The sequence below is a fragment of the Bufo bufo genome, chromosome 5 (genome assembly GCF_905171765.1).
Source record: "Bufo bufo chromosome 5, aBufBuf1.1, whole genome shotgun sequence".
Taxonomy (NCBI): Eukaryota; Metazoa; Chordata; class Amphibia; order Anura; family Bufonidae; genus Bufo; species Bufo bufo.
In genome coordinates, this window is record NC_053393.1 from 121,184,893 (window position 1) to 121,202,616 (window position 17,724).

Below are 17,724 nucleotides of genomic sequence, written 5' to 3' on the forward strand. Positions count from 1 at the left end.
ACCACACAAAGAAGAAGGAGAAGCGCATGAATTGCGCTAACATTATGCACAGTAATAGTCACCTGCACACACAGATATCCCCCTAAAATAGCTAAAACTAAAAACAAACTAAAAACTACTTCCAAAAATATTCAGCTTTGATATTAATGAGTTTTTTGGGTTCATTGAGAACATGGTTGTTGTTCAATAATAAAATTAATCCTCAAAAATACAACTTGCCTAATAATTCTGCACTCCCTGTATTTGAACTTGAAGCTCCACTAAATCCACACTTGTGCGTATGGTATATTAATGTTTTATTTTGACTGCTTTGCGGGACATTAAGGTGTATGACCATTTAACTTGAGAAATCCAGCCCATGTTTTCCATCTGCAGTGGATTGTTGATATCACCTCCCCCCAATTTAAAAAAAACATCCTTTAAAATGATTCACAAAGATGCTCACTGCTGACCACTGAGGAAGGAGTCAGTGACTCCGAAACGCGTCTGGCGTGTAACATACAGGCAGTGAACACAAGAGCGGATATTAATTGGCTGCAGTCTTCCATATTATTGGGATCGTACCTTTGCCTTTATATAATCAACTACCTCTGTGCAACAGGAGCAATTTATACCAGCTAATAAGCCCACGCTGGTTTCCCAGGGTTAAGTACTCACACCAAGGTGCAAGTACGTCGGTTCTCCGCGGCTGATCAAAGCCACAGCTCCTGAACACGTGGGACGCCGGAGAAGTAAAGCCGGCTAGGCTCAGTGGCCATTCCAATACAGCTCTACCCCGGCAGCAGAGGCGGTTTGTAACTAAAAGGATCAGAAAAGTAAACTGCCAAAGTGTTACAACTACTGCATAGTGATCAATATTTGCTATAAATATATAAACTATACTATGTTACTGTCATAAAGGAGACATAATTAATATAGTTTTGATACATATATCAGTGGAACTATAAATTCCAAAAGGTGTTCTAAGCGCTAAACTGGACATCTATTTACAGGGGAGACAGTAATCATCTCTGACACAGTATCCATATACATAATAGTGGAACTACAAACTATACAAAAGGTGTCATAAGTATAATATTGGACATGTATTCATCATTACTACTATTATCAGCCGGTCAAATATCAGTTGAAGCATTTTGCTAATCAAATATCCAACCATCATAATTCTGAGTTACAACCATATTTATATCTATAGTGTTGTTTGAACAATTATGGACAGTTGATTTATATGGAATACATTGTCGATTTGCACCTTCATCACTATGAAGCTGTAAATCCTATGATATATGGTCATCATCAACTAATCATTGTGACAATCATGCTATACTGACTTCTTTTTTGCTATGGTTGCATTCAGATAGATTCCACATTACATGTATTTTATAGATATTTTTCTATGTTTTATTGGTTTTATATTGATTTTCTATTTGTTAATTTTAGAACAAATTATTTAAGCATGATCACCTATTAGATGATTCTGTGCAACATCAGATAATTAAGTGCCCTCCAAACTATATATCTTATAATTTTTGCTATTGAACCAACAGTGGGTGTGTCGTGGAGAGGGCACCTATACTATAGATTTGGGTTGGTAGAGCCACTGTGACAATTTTTATTACTTACAGCGTTCTCTAATACTATTGGTGCTTACAGCTGTCCTCTAATACATTGGTACTTACAGCTGCTCTCTAATACATCGGTATTTACAGCTGTCCTCTAATATATTGGTACTTATAGCTGCCCTCTAATACATTCATACTTACATGTGCCCTTTAACACATTGGTGCCTACAGCTGTCCTCTAATATGTTGGTACTTACAGCTATCCTCTAATACATTGGTACTTACAGTGTCCTCTAATATATTGGTACTTACAACTGTCCCCTAATATATTGGTACTTACAGCGTCCTCTAATACATTGGTACTTACAGCTGTCCTCTAATATATTGGTACTTACAGCTGTCCTCTAATATATTGGTACTGTAGGAGAGTCCCCGGGATAATAATGGACGGATGATACGTGCCACCAGAGGTCCTGGCCTCGGTGGAGTAAGAACCGGATCATTGTGGTTACAGCGGCGAATGCTGCTGGCGCAGCGTGTCCGAGACGGTTCTTACTGGGAACAGGTAAAGAGCAGGGTGGGTGCCTGTTCCCCACGGCCAGCCCAGGTTTTTGGTGGAGCTGGGCCTTTGAAGAACCCAGCCTGCTGAAGATGGGGGGTGGGGTGTGTCTTGCTGTGCTGGAGATTTTGACAGACAGAGTCGGTGCTGGTCAAGGAGAGACTGGGCGCAGCACAAACTGAAGGATAGTCCTGGGACTTGTGGTGCTACTACCCGAAGGGCCTCCGGCCTGAGGGAGACAAAGGCAGGTAGCCTAGAAGCCTGCAGGACCAGTGTGGTCCGTACAGAAACAAGGTGACTCAAACCTGCTGTTTGTTTGCTATGGAAGGACTTTTTGTTCTATGCTCTATGTGGATACGCCCCTGTGTGGTCTGCACATTGCCTTGTTATTCCTTTGTTGTGAATAAAGTGACTGTGTATCACAAAGACTGTGATTGCTTCAATACTGCCGCCACTACCGTAGCCTACCACGAGCACACCCCTACATATGGTGTCGGATGCGGGCATCTCTGCAGTGAGGCAGGCCTGAGGCAAAAGTTGTGTTGGACTGCATGTCATATATCAGGCCTGCAAGCTTTATGGTTCCCGACAAGATGGAGGAGGCCATTAAGCACCTGGTTCAGAGTAATCTACAGCAGCAAAAGGCTTTGCAGGCTCAGAGGGAAAGTAATGAGCTACACCAAAAATTACATGAGGAGGCTATGTGTGCACAGCAGCAGACAAACAATCTCCTAATGCAGCAGCTGGTAGCCATGCAAGAGTCCTTGCGAACATCCCTGCAAGGAGTTTTAACCGCGACAGCCCCGACTGTGTCTACCGCCAGGGACAAAGTCCGATCCGCCCTGAGGAAAATGAGTCCGGAAGATGATATAGAGGCATTCCTGACGGTGTGCGAAAGAACCGCGGAGCAAGCGAGGCTGCCATTGGAGCAGTGGACTGAGGTGGCGGCACCTTTTCTGGTGGGGGACGCACAAAAGGCCTATTTTGACCTCAGCCGCGAGGAGGCCAAGGCCTATGAGAGGCTAAAAGGTGAGGTGTTGGCCAGGTTGGGGGTAAACACCTATGTGCGAGCGCAGAGGGTGTATCAGTGAGTGTTTTCTGAGTCCCGACCCGGCCGGTCACAAGCCAATGACTTACTTCACCTACTAAAAAAATGGCTTCAGCCTGAAATGTTGAGCCCTTCTCAGATGGTTGAAAGGGTCGTTATCGACAAGTTCGTGCGTACCCTCCCGAGAGCCATACAGCGATGGGTGGGACAAGGCGATCCAGGCAACCTGGAACAACTGGTTAGCCTGGTGGAGAGGTATATGGCCACTCAGGATTTGGTGCGGGACTCAGCGGTACTACCGAAGTCACGTCAGCCCCCGTGGCCGACCTGGGATCCTGAAAAAAGGATCCAACCTCATAAGGGGGGAGTGGATCTCCAGTCCGTAGGAGGAATACCCTGGGGAGGAGGGAGGCTGCGAGGATCAGATGTTGGCATTGTCAGGACTGGGGACATGTGGCAGCCAACTGCCCTAGGGCATCCGAACCCATGGACTGCGTTTTCGCTCGCCGGTCCACTTTTTATGCCCAACTGATGTATATAGCTGACCCCCCGCTGGCTGCGGACACCTCTCCGGTGTGTGATGTCGTTGTTAATGGACACTCCGTGCAGGCCCTGCTGGACTCCGGGAGCCTGGTAACTCTGGTCCATGAGTCGCTGGTAACGGAAAAACTCCCAGAAAGGTGAACCCTTACCATTGTCTGTATACATGGGGATCGCCGGGAGTATCCCACCAGTAAGGTTACCCTGGCGGTGTGTGGGAAAGAGGTACCACATGTCGTAAGAGTGGGGAGACGGCTCCCTTATGCCGCAATATTGGGGAGGAACTTTCCCCTGTTCTGGACTTTGTGGAGGAACAGTTTGCCTACCTGTGAGGAAGAAAAATGTCCAGGACCCAAGCCCGAAGACCCTGAGGCAGGGGCACCAGCCATAGGGGTCACCGTAGGGGAGGTGGAGTGTAACCCCGACCGGTTTCCCCTAGATGGATTGGTGGGTGAGACAGTAGAAAGTTCGTCCATCCTGGATCTGGAGGTACCCCAAGAAACCTTAGTGACAGCACAGCTTCAGGATCCAAATTTTTGGTGGGCTAGAGAAGGTGTGTCAGTGATCAATGGCGCCGTCCTGGGGCCGATACCGTATTTCCTCACCTGGCCTATAACCAGGACCTGTTATACAGGGTAGACAAAGTGAGGCAGGAGGTGGTGGAACAACTGGTGGTGCCCCAGCCTTACCGGCGAATGGTCTTGGATTTAGCGCATGCGCATGTGTTGGGAGGGCATCTGGGGGTTCAGAAAATGCTGGAGCAAACTTTACAACGGTTCTATTGGTCTGGGATATATGAGGAAGTCCGGAGGTTCTGTCAGTCCTGTCCAGTGTGTCAGGTGACTGGCCCCCAACTTCAGTATCGCAGTCCACTGGTGCCTATGCCCATTATAGAGGTGCCCTTCAAAAGGATCGCCATGGATCTGGTATGCCCCATTATTAAATCAGCCCGAAGTCACCAAAACATCCTGGTAGTGTTAGACTATACCACGTGGTATCCAGAGGCGGGCCCAATGCCTCGGGTGGATGAGTTGATAAAGCGGCTGGGAAAAGCCAGGTATTTTTCGATCCTAGATCTCATGAGCACACCTCACAGGTATCCCCTGGTACAGTACTTACAGCATCCTCTAATATTTTGGTACTTACAGCTGTCCTCTAATACATTGGTACTTACAGCGTCCTCTAATACATTAGTACTTACAGCGTCCTCTAATACATTAGTACTTACAGCTGTCCTTTAATACATTGGTACTTACAGTGTCCTCTAATACATTCATACTTACATGTGCCCTTTAACACATTGGTGCCTACAGCTGTCCTCTAATACATTGGTACTTACAGCGTTCTCTAATACATTGGTACTTACAGCTGTCCTTCAATGTATTGGTACTTACAGCTGTTCTCTAATATATTGGTACTTACAGCTGTCCTCTAATACATTGGTACTTACAGCTGTCCTCTAATACATTGGTACTTACAGCTGTCCTCTAATACATTGGTATATACAGCTGTCCTCTAATACATTGGTACTTACAGCGTTCTCTAATACATTGGTACTTATAGCTGTGCTCTAATATATTGGTACTTACAGCTGTGCTCTAATATATTGGTACTTACAGCTGCCCTCTAATACATTAATACTTACATGGGCCCTTTAACACATTGGTTCCTACAGCTGTCCTCTAATACATTGGTACTTACAGCGTCCTCTAATATGTTGGTACTTACAGCTGTCCTCTAATACATTGGTACTTACAGCGTCCTCTAATATATTGGTACTTACAGCTGTCCTCTAATATATTGGTACTTACAGCTGTCCTCTAATACCTTGGTACTTCCAGCGTCCTCTAATACATTGGTACTTACAGCTGTCCTCTAATATATTGGTACTTGCAGCTGTCCTCTAATATATTGGTACTTCCAGCGTCCTCTAATACATTGGTACTTACAGCTGTCCTCTAATATATTGGTACTTACAGCATCCTGTATAACATTATTACTTACAGCATCCTGTAATACATTGGTACTTACAGCTGTCCTCTAATATATTGGTACTTACAGCTGCCATCTAATACATTCGTACTTACATCTGCCCTTTAACACAATGGTAATAACAGCTATCCTCTAATATATTCATACTTACAGCTGCCCTTTAACATAATGGTACTTACAGCTGTCCTCTAATATATTCATACTTACAGCTTCCCTTTAACACAATGGTACTTACAGCTGTCTTCTTCATCTGTGAAAACACTGATCACATAACAGGCATAGACAAAACCGATGAGCTGCATAGAGAAAGGAAAAGAGATCTCAGTTAATAGGGCAATTATAACACGGAATTCATAAAGTGAATAGTGTTGGCATTGTTTTATCTGAATCAAAAGGTATTATTAGGTCATTACACGTCCTTATGAAAGTACAGCAAAACGGCTGGTCTATAATAAACTTCTCTGATTACTTGAGAAAGTAGCTTTAACTAAAGAGGTTATTTGCTCTCATCATCAAGAAACCTAAAGAAGACATGACACAAAATGGATGTTGGCTATTTAACTACAACTATAATAGTATCAAGTTATAGTGTTAAATACATGTAAGTTAATTTGAGGATTGTGAATACACAAGGCTGAATTAATCATTAGTCACAGTAGGTTTTTGCTTATAGACAGATGATGTGGAGAGACGGACCTGTTTTCTCCTTGCATGCATAGTAGTGTTTTAACAGTAATTATAACTAAAACATAGAAATAAGCTTAAAAAGAACCCATCAGTAGATAAATGCTACCTTAAATGGAATGCATCAGCAGTAAACTACTGGCATCACTATGTAGGGGTAGGGGAGAGCAGCAGTAACACATCTTTGGTGGAGCTTTTATCATCAGGAGTAGAGTGAATATGAATGTTTTATTCTGCTAGATTCTGTCCCTTCCCTCTGCTCCAAGTGACAGATGTAGTATCCAAGCAGGAGACCACTACATCAGTCACTCAGCAGAGGGGAGTGGCTGTGAAGTAGCTCAATACAGAGAGCAATTCACGGTGAAGATCTACCTCCAGTGCACAAAGGATAATCTGGCAGAATAAACTTTCATATTAACACTACTCCTGATGATAAAGCTTCACAAAAAGTATGTTTGTACCGCTGTCCTCAGCTCATAACTAGTGCTGTCAAAAGTTTAACAAGGTCAAAACTGCTGACAGATTCCCTTTAACCATGGGCAGCATGCATGAAATGCTGATAGGCTCTCGTATTACAAAAAGTTATGGGGCAGATTTACTAATCCTTTCTAATATTTAGGTAGAGTAAATTTAGACCAAGCTGGTGTGATAGCTTACTTGCTGTCTTTCAAAAATGACATCTTGGACATGAGTTCACTCAGTTGGGGATATCACATACTTAAAGGGGTTATCCCATGATTACTCTCTTTCTAACAAAGCCAGAACCAGCCCTGTATGTCAGGATCTCACATGGATCCAAAGATCTCCCCATTCATTGCTCTGCCAATTTATATACAGGTGAAACTCGAAAAATTAGAATATCGTGCAAAAGTCCATTTATTTCAGTAATGCAAATTAAAAAGAATTGCATTAATGCAGCTTAAAATTAGAATTTTGTGAAAAGGTTCACTATTCTAGGCTCAAAGTGTCACACTCTAGTCAGCAAATTAATCCATACCCCCTGAGCAAAGGGTACCCGAGATTGTGACGTTGGGGTTTCATAAGCTATAAGCCATAATCATCCAAATTATAACCAATAAAGGCTTGAAATATCTCGCTTTGCATGTAATGAGTCTATCTCATATACTGTATTAGTTTCACCTTTTAAGTTGCATTACTGAAATAAATGAACTTTGCACGATATTCTCATTTTTCGAGTTTCACCTGTATAGCTTGTAGCTCCAGGGGAGTGTCTTTTCTGCTGCAGCTCAGGGGGCGTGTCCATGCTCTCCCTATCACAGCTCAGGGGGCGTGTCCATGCTCTCCCTATCACAGCTCAGGAGGCAATCAGAATGATACTGAGCATGTGCGGCCTTCTCAGTGAGCAGGACAAAGAAATAAGAAAAAAGAACAAACAGCAGGTGGAGCTATACAGATACATTTTATTAAATAACTCTGTGGCTATACATCAGGAATGGTCAACCTGTGGCTCTCCAGCTGTTGCAAAAGTACAATTCCCACCATGCCCTGTTGTAGGCTGATAGCTGTAGGCAGTCTGGGCATGCTGGGAGTAGTAATTTTGCAACAGCTGGAGAGCCACAGGTTGGCCATCCCTGCTATACATAATTTTTAATTACATGCAATTACAATCGAGGTGCTGGTTTGAAAACTGTAGAATATATTACGTGGGACATGTAAAATTTTGCATGGGTTAATACACTAATAATTTCCATAAGGAAAATGGAGGAAAAGACTGTACTTAAACCATAGGCTGTTGCAAAATGTAATGTTAATGTCCTCTCAGCTGGTACTGTGGATAATATTGTCAGCAACCTGTCTGGTGCTTCTCAGGTTATGTGGGCATGCCAGAGGGCATATATGATTTTACTCCCTCCCTAGATCTCTACCAATACTGATTGCAGTTTGAAATTGGAAGTATATACTGTAATCTGATGCTTTAGTAAACAGGAACCGGGCCTTGCTTTTAACAAGATGGAACTATCACAAGTTTCACAGAGAAACTTTGTTTAGGGAAAAGGGATCAGCTGATAACCGGAAGAAAAGACATGTTCTCTGTTAAAACATATTACAAAGTTTCTTATATTCACCTATACTATTGATTTACACAAAGTTGTGTAAAAGTACAGTGACCATTTACAGGGGTTGTTCTCCTTTGTGAACATTCTCTACAGACTCCAGCCCCCCACCCTCCAGGTTCCAGCTCCATTGTTGCCTTGTCAGCTCCACAGGTCTTAGGTCTCTACGTCAACATCCATTTGATGCTGGGTCATGTGACCACAGACGCCAATGACTGGCCGCAGCGGTGACATGTCACCGATGTCTTACATGATCCAGTGATATGACACATAAGTGACACATCACTGCTGTGGCCAGTCACTGACTGCAGTGGTCACGTGACCCAGCGTCAAACCGGATGTTGACGCTGAGACCCAGCGGGAATCAGGTAAGTTTGATTACCACTGTGGGTCTGGCCACACTGTGGGGTCTGTGGTAAATTTCCACAAGGGTGAACAACCCTTTAAAGTCATGAAGAAATTGCTTACACGCATGGGGTAACTACCAGGGTAGCAGACACAGCAGCTGCTATGGTACCCATATTAACTCAAACATTTGGTGCAGTTGGTAATGAAGTGTATGTAACATGACAATTTTTAATGAGGCCCCGTGGTTAGCTATGCTGTGTTGTGATATTGCTATATTATTCCTGTATTGTGAGTCTTGTATGCATTATACCTACATGTGACATCATTTTTTTGATTGTGTGATGAGGAAACGGTACATGATGCCATTTTTTATGCTGTTGCTGCGCTATGCAATGTTGTATGCCTAAAGGTGTATTCCCATCGCTAGGATATGCCCCCATTGTCTAATAGGTGTGGGTCCCACTTCTGGCATCTGCACCTACACCGAGAACAGAGCCCTGAAAACAGAGGTGGGTGCACTGCGCATGCCCAGTCGTCCTCCATTCATTTCTATGAGGTCGCCGAAAATAGCTGAGCGCTGGCTCGGCTATTTCCGTCGGGCCGATAGAAATGAATGGGCGCGGTGGCTACACATAGGCGGTTTTCTCCTATTCACTTCTATGGGAGCAGCGCTTGGTGGTGGCTAGACCCAGGTGAAACCTGGAGTCCTCCAGCCACCACTTTCCCTACTCCGTTTTGATATAGGTGTGGGTCCCAGCGGTGGGACCCGCACCTACCATATCAGACAAAGGGGGCATATCCTAGCGATATGCCCCCATTGTCTTAGATGGGAATTTCCCTTTAATGCCTGTACTATAACATCACTGTTTGTACAATACATGCGCTGTATCATCACTGAGTAGAATATCTCTGTATTGTGACGTCACAGTGTGCATTTTGCCAATATTCTGACATCACTCTGAGCATTATCCCTGCACTGTGACATCATTGTGTACCTTATTCCTATAATGATAACATCACTTTTACATTGCAGCTGTATCCACACACAGATGCATAAAGTATAGCTTGAAATGCCCTTTAAATCCTCCATTGTTGCAGCGTTATGTAGACAAAGGCTCAGGAGATAAGTTTATACAGTGAAAAACTTGGATGGTTAATCACAAATTTTCTGAAAGCAACATATGGCTTTTTGAAATATATACATGTGAAGTGAAAGTCAATAAAGAACATTGACTTTTTTTAAATATCACAATCAAAGGGAATAGTGAAGTGTGTAAATCTGGAAGGTTAATAGTGCCCTATCTAAAGATGTGACACTTTATTCTTCCCAGTGGGGCTGCAACATTTTACTTCTTTAATCCTTTCTAAGAGTCTGGAAATGGCGGAAGGATGTAACGCTAAACCGTTCACAGGGAAATGTGTGATATTTCATAGTACAAAACACCTGCACCTGAATAGCTTGATATATTTGCAGCTAGCAAGCCAATAAGCCTTAAACTTTTGTAAACTTTACTAAAGCTACTTTTTGCCGCGTGATACTGTTTAGTGGTATTTTCGTTACATTTGTGAAATGTCAGTTCTCGGGTTTTGCATTTTGTACCACTGATTACACTGTTTACAAGGATAACCAAGCACATCTCCCACCTCAGGTTAAAATATTTGGTGTGCTTATTTTATTTATTTATTTTGCAACATGTATATTGTGTTTCCATGTTATTTTTTTTTTGATTGAATCAAATGGAATTTAGTAAGAAATGGTATGGCCATGCTAATTATGCTCTAATGGTAATGGGAAGATGAGAAGGGTATCTAAGCTCAGTCACTGCTGCTGGATCACAGTGTTAGAAGCAGTGGTCAGTCACACCAAAGAGGATGGGCTTTTAATTGGCGCTGTCCCTGAATAGAGGATAGTCTACGAAAGATAGAGCATTCTTTTTTTACTTTTATTGTTGCAATAAAAATAATAAAATGTTTTATAAAAACATACAAAGTTATAAAAAAAAATTATAATGCATTTTGAGCTCAGCCCAAGCACTTCTTCAGGGATCTACTGTAGATTCTTGCACAAAACGTGTTATATGATTTTTGAGCTCTATGCATGGTTTTATAGCAGTTCCATGTTTTTGAGAGCTTTGCTCACCGGGACACCTCAGCCAAGTGAGTGCAGATAACACAGACTGATCATTTTAACTATTCTTTTTTTTTGCTGGCGATATTACACATGGCGCAATTTCAATTTTGTTCTTCAGTGTTGGAAGCAGTGCCAACTCCGCAGTGTACCTGGGCTCTAGGGAGACACACTCGCATACCTTTGTCTATCCTCACCCTCACCCACATAGACCCTAGTTACCCACATCACTATGGGCTCTAAAAGCCCTCTAGACCCTGGCAACTCTCCGTCTCTATGGTCCATATGCTACTCTGTTTGGCATCACGCATTCGGCAACCACCCAGTGCCAGTATGAACAATCTCACATGTCTACCATACAGAGGAGAAATGACAATCTGCCACAAAATCAACATTTTGAAGGAAAACCTTTAGGAAAGGTGGCATGGATATACAACAGGCAGCTACTGTATGTAATACATTTTAAAATGGGATCGAATGAATTAATTACATTTCATCTTACATTTACTACATGAATGCTCATAGGAATTAAATATTAATTATTGTGAATGGCTTTTTCTACACCCTTTAAGCCTTATTTTGCTTTTCATTAATATTGTAATAATCCATTAAATATGTCCACTAACCTTATTAATCACTCTGTTGTTCTACTCTGATGGGAAAGAAGTCTACATTTTATTCTAAGCCTTCTTAAAACAGAGCTTTACTGCGTGGCTTTAATGGGAAACTCAATTTTACCAACGTGTTTTTTTAAGCAGATAAGTTAAATCATTTCCTTCATTAAATATTCAACTTAAAGAGAAATTGCGCTGTTTAAACTACAAGTCTCAGCATTGACAACTCCTCTCATATAGGATATGGTGCAGCGATCAACTGATCACTACAGACCTGGCTCTGACACAACTGCCAACCAGCTAATTATGCCAGGGGAAGCTGCAGCCAACCAGACATGTTAGGAAATGTAGCATTTATGTGAAGGCCACTGAAAAGACTATGTAATACATGGTTGTCTTTAGACTGCCAGAGGGCAGATAGTGGGAGTGCCAGATGGTGCACCCTGCCGTAATAAGACATCGTGATAAGGGTTGTCTTCATTTAAATTCTCCTTTAATAAGCTAATGAGAAGCATATCATGCTCATAAACAGATTTTATTTTTGGGTTGTACATAAAAGTGGTAATATCATGATATGGAGCAGGACCAAAGCAGGAACCATAGAATTGTCCCGGCAGATGGCAAGAGTTTTGGCAGTATACCAGAATTCTAATAAATATTATATTCATACAGTCTTGTTTTAAGACTATTTTACTCTAAAAATTTTCATGGACTTAGGAGGGTTGCTTGAAAACAACAACACAAGTGTGAGAGTAGCCTGAAGGCAGTGAGAATAGATAAAATACCAGGCAACAGACTTTTTGTACCCCAGCTTTATCATCCCTTCTGCAGGTTTCTGACGTTAAGACATTAAGGAAATAACATAACTATGTCGCATTAAAGCACAAATTACTTGTAGACAAGTAAACAGTATATTTCACAGCAGGATGTAGGAGGGCATAAAATGATACCATATGTTATAGAAATTGTCAGTAATTTTCCAAGAAACTATAGACTAAAATTGATATCAACATTTGCTGAAGTAAACTAATCGGTACTCCAAACAATATTCAGAAATAGAAATCATTGGAAATATGAAACATATGCTGTGCTCCTGAACAAACAGTATATAGAAAGAAATACGACGCAGCATGCGCGCAAATAAAAGTGTCAGGAAACACAGGCAAGAGATCCAGCACCAATCTCCGATTAGTTATTGCAGCTTTTAAATGTAAATTCAAATGTGAAGTTTACAGCGCAGGTAATCACAGGCAGTATCATTTCGCCAAAGCATTACTTTGCTTTTTCTTTTGTTTCTTAGATGGTGCTTCCATCTAATTGAATCACATCAGAGAGAGAAAAAGCAGACTTCCACCAACACAGCATAACAATGTAGAAAATCATTTATTAAAACAATAAAATATTTAAAACCACGTATAACGCATTTCAGCTATACATACGTTTGTATCTGAGGAAGGAGGCAGCACGCCACCGAAACGCTTTATACATTATTTTACATATTTTATTGTTTTAATAAGGCTACTTTCACCCTTGCGGTTTTGCTGGATCCGGCAGGGTTCAGCAAAAACGCTTCCATTACTGATAATACAACCGTCTGAATCCGTTATGAACGGATCCGGTTGTATTATCTTTAACATACCCAAGACGGATCCGTCATGAACAACATTGAAAGTCAATGGGGGACGGATCTGTTTTCTATTGTGTCAGATTGTGTCAGAGAAAACTGATCCATCCCCATTGAATTGCATTGTGGGTCATAACGGATGTCCACATCCCAGGACGAAAAGGAAACCTCAGCATGCTGCGGTTCGCTCTCCGGTATGGGAATGGAACCAAACGAAACGGAATGCATTTTGGAGCATTCCGTTCTGTTCAGTTACGTTTAGTCTCCATTTACGATGAATGGGGACAAAACGGAAGCATTTTTTTCCAGTATTGAGACCCTATTACAGATCTCAATACTGAAAAATAGAAACGCTAGTGATAAAGTAGCCTTAATTATTTTACGTTGGTATCCTGCACTGGTGGAAGCCTGCTTTTTTTCTGTTTCTGCTGTGGTGCGACTATCGGGAATACTCTGGATGACCGGCAGGCGAAGCTGCGGATTACCCCGAGTGTGTGAACAGAATTGTGCCTGTAATGGCACAACACCCTTTAGTGAGGTGAATACTTACCCTGTATTTGTGTTTTTTATCTTTAATGGTCCTTCACTATGTAGCACCATATGGTTTAATCTAATTGAATGCAAAAGTTCAAAGATCCAGCTCCACTTCAGTAAAGGAATTCTTTTATTTTTGCTTGCGGTAAAAACACATCCAGTTTACAAAAAGTCTTGACAAGACTTTTTGGATTTATGTTTGCCCGGTTCCTGATATGGGCTTTCCGTGCTCACAGGTGAAGGTGGGGCAGGTGAGAGCTGCTGAACTTTCCTTTATCATAATCTAATTGAATGGTACTGGGGATTAATTACTAATTCCTGAAGCATGTGGCTGAATCATCTACATATGGAGCCATGACAGGGCTCCCATCTAAGTTGAAAAAGGGGTATATACTGTACCTCCATATGCCTCTGATGTCATACAAAAGCACATAGAGGGTTTGTAGCATTCTCCATCGTATTGCTGAGAACCACACATTATACATGTACATACTGTATGCATATATGCACTGTGACAGGTGAAGTGAGTAACAACAGTCAGTTCTTGAAGGTGAAGTAGCAAAAGCAGGAAAAATGGGCAAGTGTAAGGATCTGAGTGACTTAAACATGGACCAAATTGTGAAGGCTAAATGACAGGGTGGAAGTAACTTCGAGTTTGATAGTTTTGTTGGGTGTTCACAATTTATAGCGGTTAACAGCTACCAAAAAAGTGGACCCAGAAAAGACAACCAGTGAACTGTCAACTAGGTCATGGGTGTCCAAGGCTCAGTGAAGCAGGTCTAGCCTGTCTGGTCTGATTTCACAAAAAAGCTGTAGCTCAAATTGTGGAAAAAGTCACAACTGACCCTTGTCTATCACCAAAATCATCTACAATGAGTATGTCAGCATCAGAGCTAGACCATGGAGCAATGGAAGATGGTGGCTTGCTCTGATGTCTCAGGTTTTCTTTTACATCATGCAGATGGCCAGGTGCATGTGTGTCACTTAAGTGGGAAAGAGATGGCATCTGGTTGTACTAATGGAAGAAGGCAAACCAGTCCAATCCATGGAGGTCACACTTCACATAAAGGATCTGCAGCTAACGTCTTGGTGCCAGATATCCATGGTGGTGTCCATGTATTGACTGGTCACAGGTCCTTTGTCAATATGAGGACGAACTACACAATATTAGTCAGGAGGTTTTAAGGTGATGGCTGATTAGTATTTTTTTGTTCTAAATCCCCCCCTATTTCCTTTACATAATAATGGGGGCAGTGATCTTGCCTTATGGGGTGCAACTCATTGGTCAATTTATTAACCAATGTACGCCTGTATAGTGGCATCAAAAATGTGCAAATTTTTTTGTGCAAGCACCGTTTGCACAACAGTTTGCAACTTTTGGGGGTTTAACGTCCCAGTTGCCACTTTCCCAAAAGCAGATGGGCTTAGCCCCAACAAATTTACCATAAATTATGCCACAAATTTCTGCTGTCTCATAATTGGCAAAAATGGAGGGTAAGAGATGTGTCTAAGGTATTTAGAGGCCTGTGTCTCTTAATAAATTAGGGGCATCTCATTCCAGCACATAACTAGATCAAGACTGACCCATGAATGGCCAGTCTAAATAAATGTGTTATATTAAACAATTCTATAAGATGGGAGAGGGAGGAGGAGAAAAACTGTCTCCATCACCTACTGTCAATGGTGTGATCCTGTGTTATCTGCCTCCAGCTGTACAAGTGGAATTATCTTACATTGCAATTCCACCCCATGAGTACACAGCACAAGCAGAGTATTAAAAAATGACCAGCAAAGTAAGCTTGGAAATACAGACATATTTGGAAATAACACAGCCATAATTCTATCTACACTTTATGCAATAGCTAAGAGATTGTATACTGAGAGCTGTGACAATAAAGTTGTATTTCACATCACACTTGGTTCCTTTGCTATAAAAAGAATAATAAATGTATTTAGCAGATAATTCTCATTTTATAAAAGATGATCTCACTAAATATTACAGTAAGAGAGAGACAGCTGAACTCAATATCTGATCCACAGAATGTCATTCAACTTAATGAAGTGCATTATTACTAGCTGTCTAGGCAACAGCAGTTCTTATTGGCAAGTGCTTGCGCAGTTTCCTTATAACTGTATACTTTAGCAAAAGGCTTTCAGAACCTGCTGTTTACACAGCTATGTTGAGTACGTGACACTGTTCATCTCAGGGGCATAGCTATAAGGGATGAAGAGGTAGCAGATGCACCCAGGACACAAAGGCCCCTCTGCCATATAAACCTGCAAGAAAAAGTAAGCAAGCCCTTTGGAATTACCTGTATTTCTGCATGGATTACTAATAAAATGTGGTCTGATTGTTATATAAGTCACAATTGTATACAAACACAATGCAACTAAACTAATAACACAGAACACATGTACCATTCATTTAAAGGGTTTCTATCACCTCGTTTTGACATAATTAGCTATCAGACACTAGCGATCCGCTAGTGTCTGCTCTACCAAACAATGCTATTATAATACCTTTGTGTGCAGCCGTTTGCCTAAAAAACGAACTTTTATTGCTATGCTAATGAGCCTCTAGGTGCTATGGGGGCGTCTTTTCAGCACCTAGAGGCTCGGTCTACTCACACAAAATGCCGCCCCGCGCGTCCCTCCAGCCCGCCCATCTCCTCTGGAATGCGATCCTCCCTCTGAGCCAGCGGACGAATTCTCGCGCCTGCGCCGTGCGCGTCTGTATTCGGTGCAGGCGCCGATGACCGAGATGTCTGTGCAGGCAGCGGTCAGACATTCACTGCGCCTGCGCGGAATACAGACGCGCACGGCGCAGGCGCGAGAATTCGTCCGCTGGCTCAGATGGAGGATGGCATTCAAGAGGAGATGGGCGGGGTTAACGGACGAGCGGGGCGGCATACAATGTGAGTAGACCTAGCCTCTAGGTGCTAAAAAGACGCCTCCATAGCACCTAGAGGCTCATTAGCATATCAATAAAAGTTCGTTTTTTAGGCAAACGGCTGCACACAAAGGTATTATAATAGCATTGTTTGGTAGAGCAGACACTAGCGGATCGCTAGTGTCTGATAGCTAATTATGTCAAAACGAGGTGGTAGAAACCCTTTAATTGACAACATTAAGTAAACCTCCACAGTGCAGGGAAGAAAAAGATAAGTGAACCTCTGTATTAATGATTTCCCCAAGAGATATTTGGAAAAAGGTGTTTTAATCAAGTGGATGAGATTTGATTTTTTTTTTTTTCCTCCTTTTTTTTTAAACACTTTATTAACCGTCCAACAATTAACATTATATAAACATCTCATTATTAACATTTATTATCATATTTTCCTTTAACCCCCCCCCCCCCCCGCGATGCGTCTTCCTTCACCACCAAAGACCGAGGAGTAGTGGTAACGAGTGAGGAGCGGAGAAGTTCTATGAATTCCAGTCTCCCCAAATTCCAATCCATTTTTTCTCCGTATTTCTCTGCCTATACAAGATATATTCATATCTCTTAGTAGTATTCACCAGATTTTACCATGTATTCATAGTGGGACTGTTTCGTGAAAACCAAGAACGTGCTATCAAAAGTCGTGCCCAAAACATTATCTTAAATAAAAGATTTTTTTTATGTTGTTGACAACTCACCTTGGCCAACTCACCCAGTACCCAACATTCAAAGGAGAAAGGGATCCGCACCTTCAGTTTTCCCTCAATGTGTTTATGAATAGCCCCCCAATAATGTTTCAACTCTGGACAGGACCAGAACATATGCAAATAATCTGCTTCAGGGACATCGCACCCAGGAAAGTTAGAGTCTTTCCTAATCCCACATTTATTAAGCCAGAGAGGTGTGACATAAAGTCTATGTAAAATATTAAACTGCACCACCACGTGATTAAAATTATGTGAAACCAATTTTGTCTACTTCATGTTTGAGTTATTTTGGGAATGATATTTTATTTTTTGGAGATGTTACAAGGCTTAGAAGTTTAGAAGCAAATCTTGAAATTTTTCAGAAATTT

At 41.9% G+C, this 17,724-nt stretch overlaps 1 protein-coding gene across 1 annotated transcript in view; it reads right to left on the reverse strand.

The window, feature by feature from the left end:
• Positions 1-17,724, reverse strand: part of NKAIN3 (sodium/potassium transporting ATPase interacting 3) — a 703,104-nt gene that overhangs the window by 44,205 nt on the left and 641,175 nt on the right. The window contains exon 5 of the mRNA XM_040432963.1: positions 5,937-5,997. Within this exon, the coding sequence (XP_040288897.1) occupies positions 5,937-5,997 (61 nt within the window). The remainder of the gene's footprint in view (positions 1-5,936; positions 5,998-17,724) is intronic.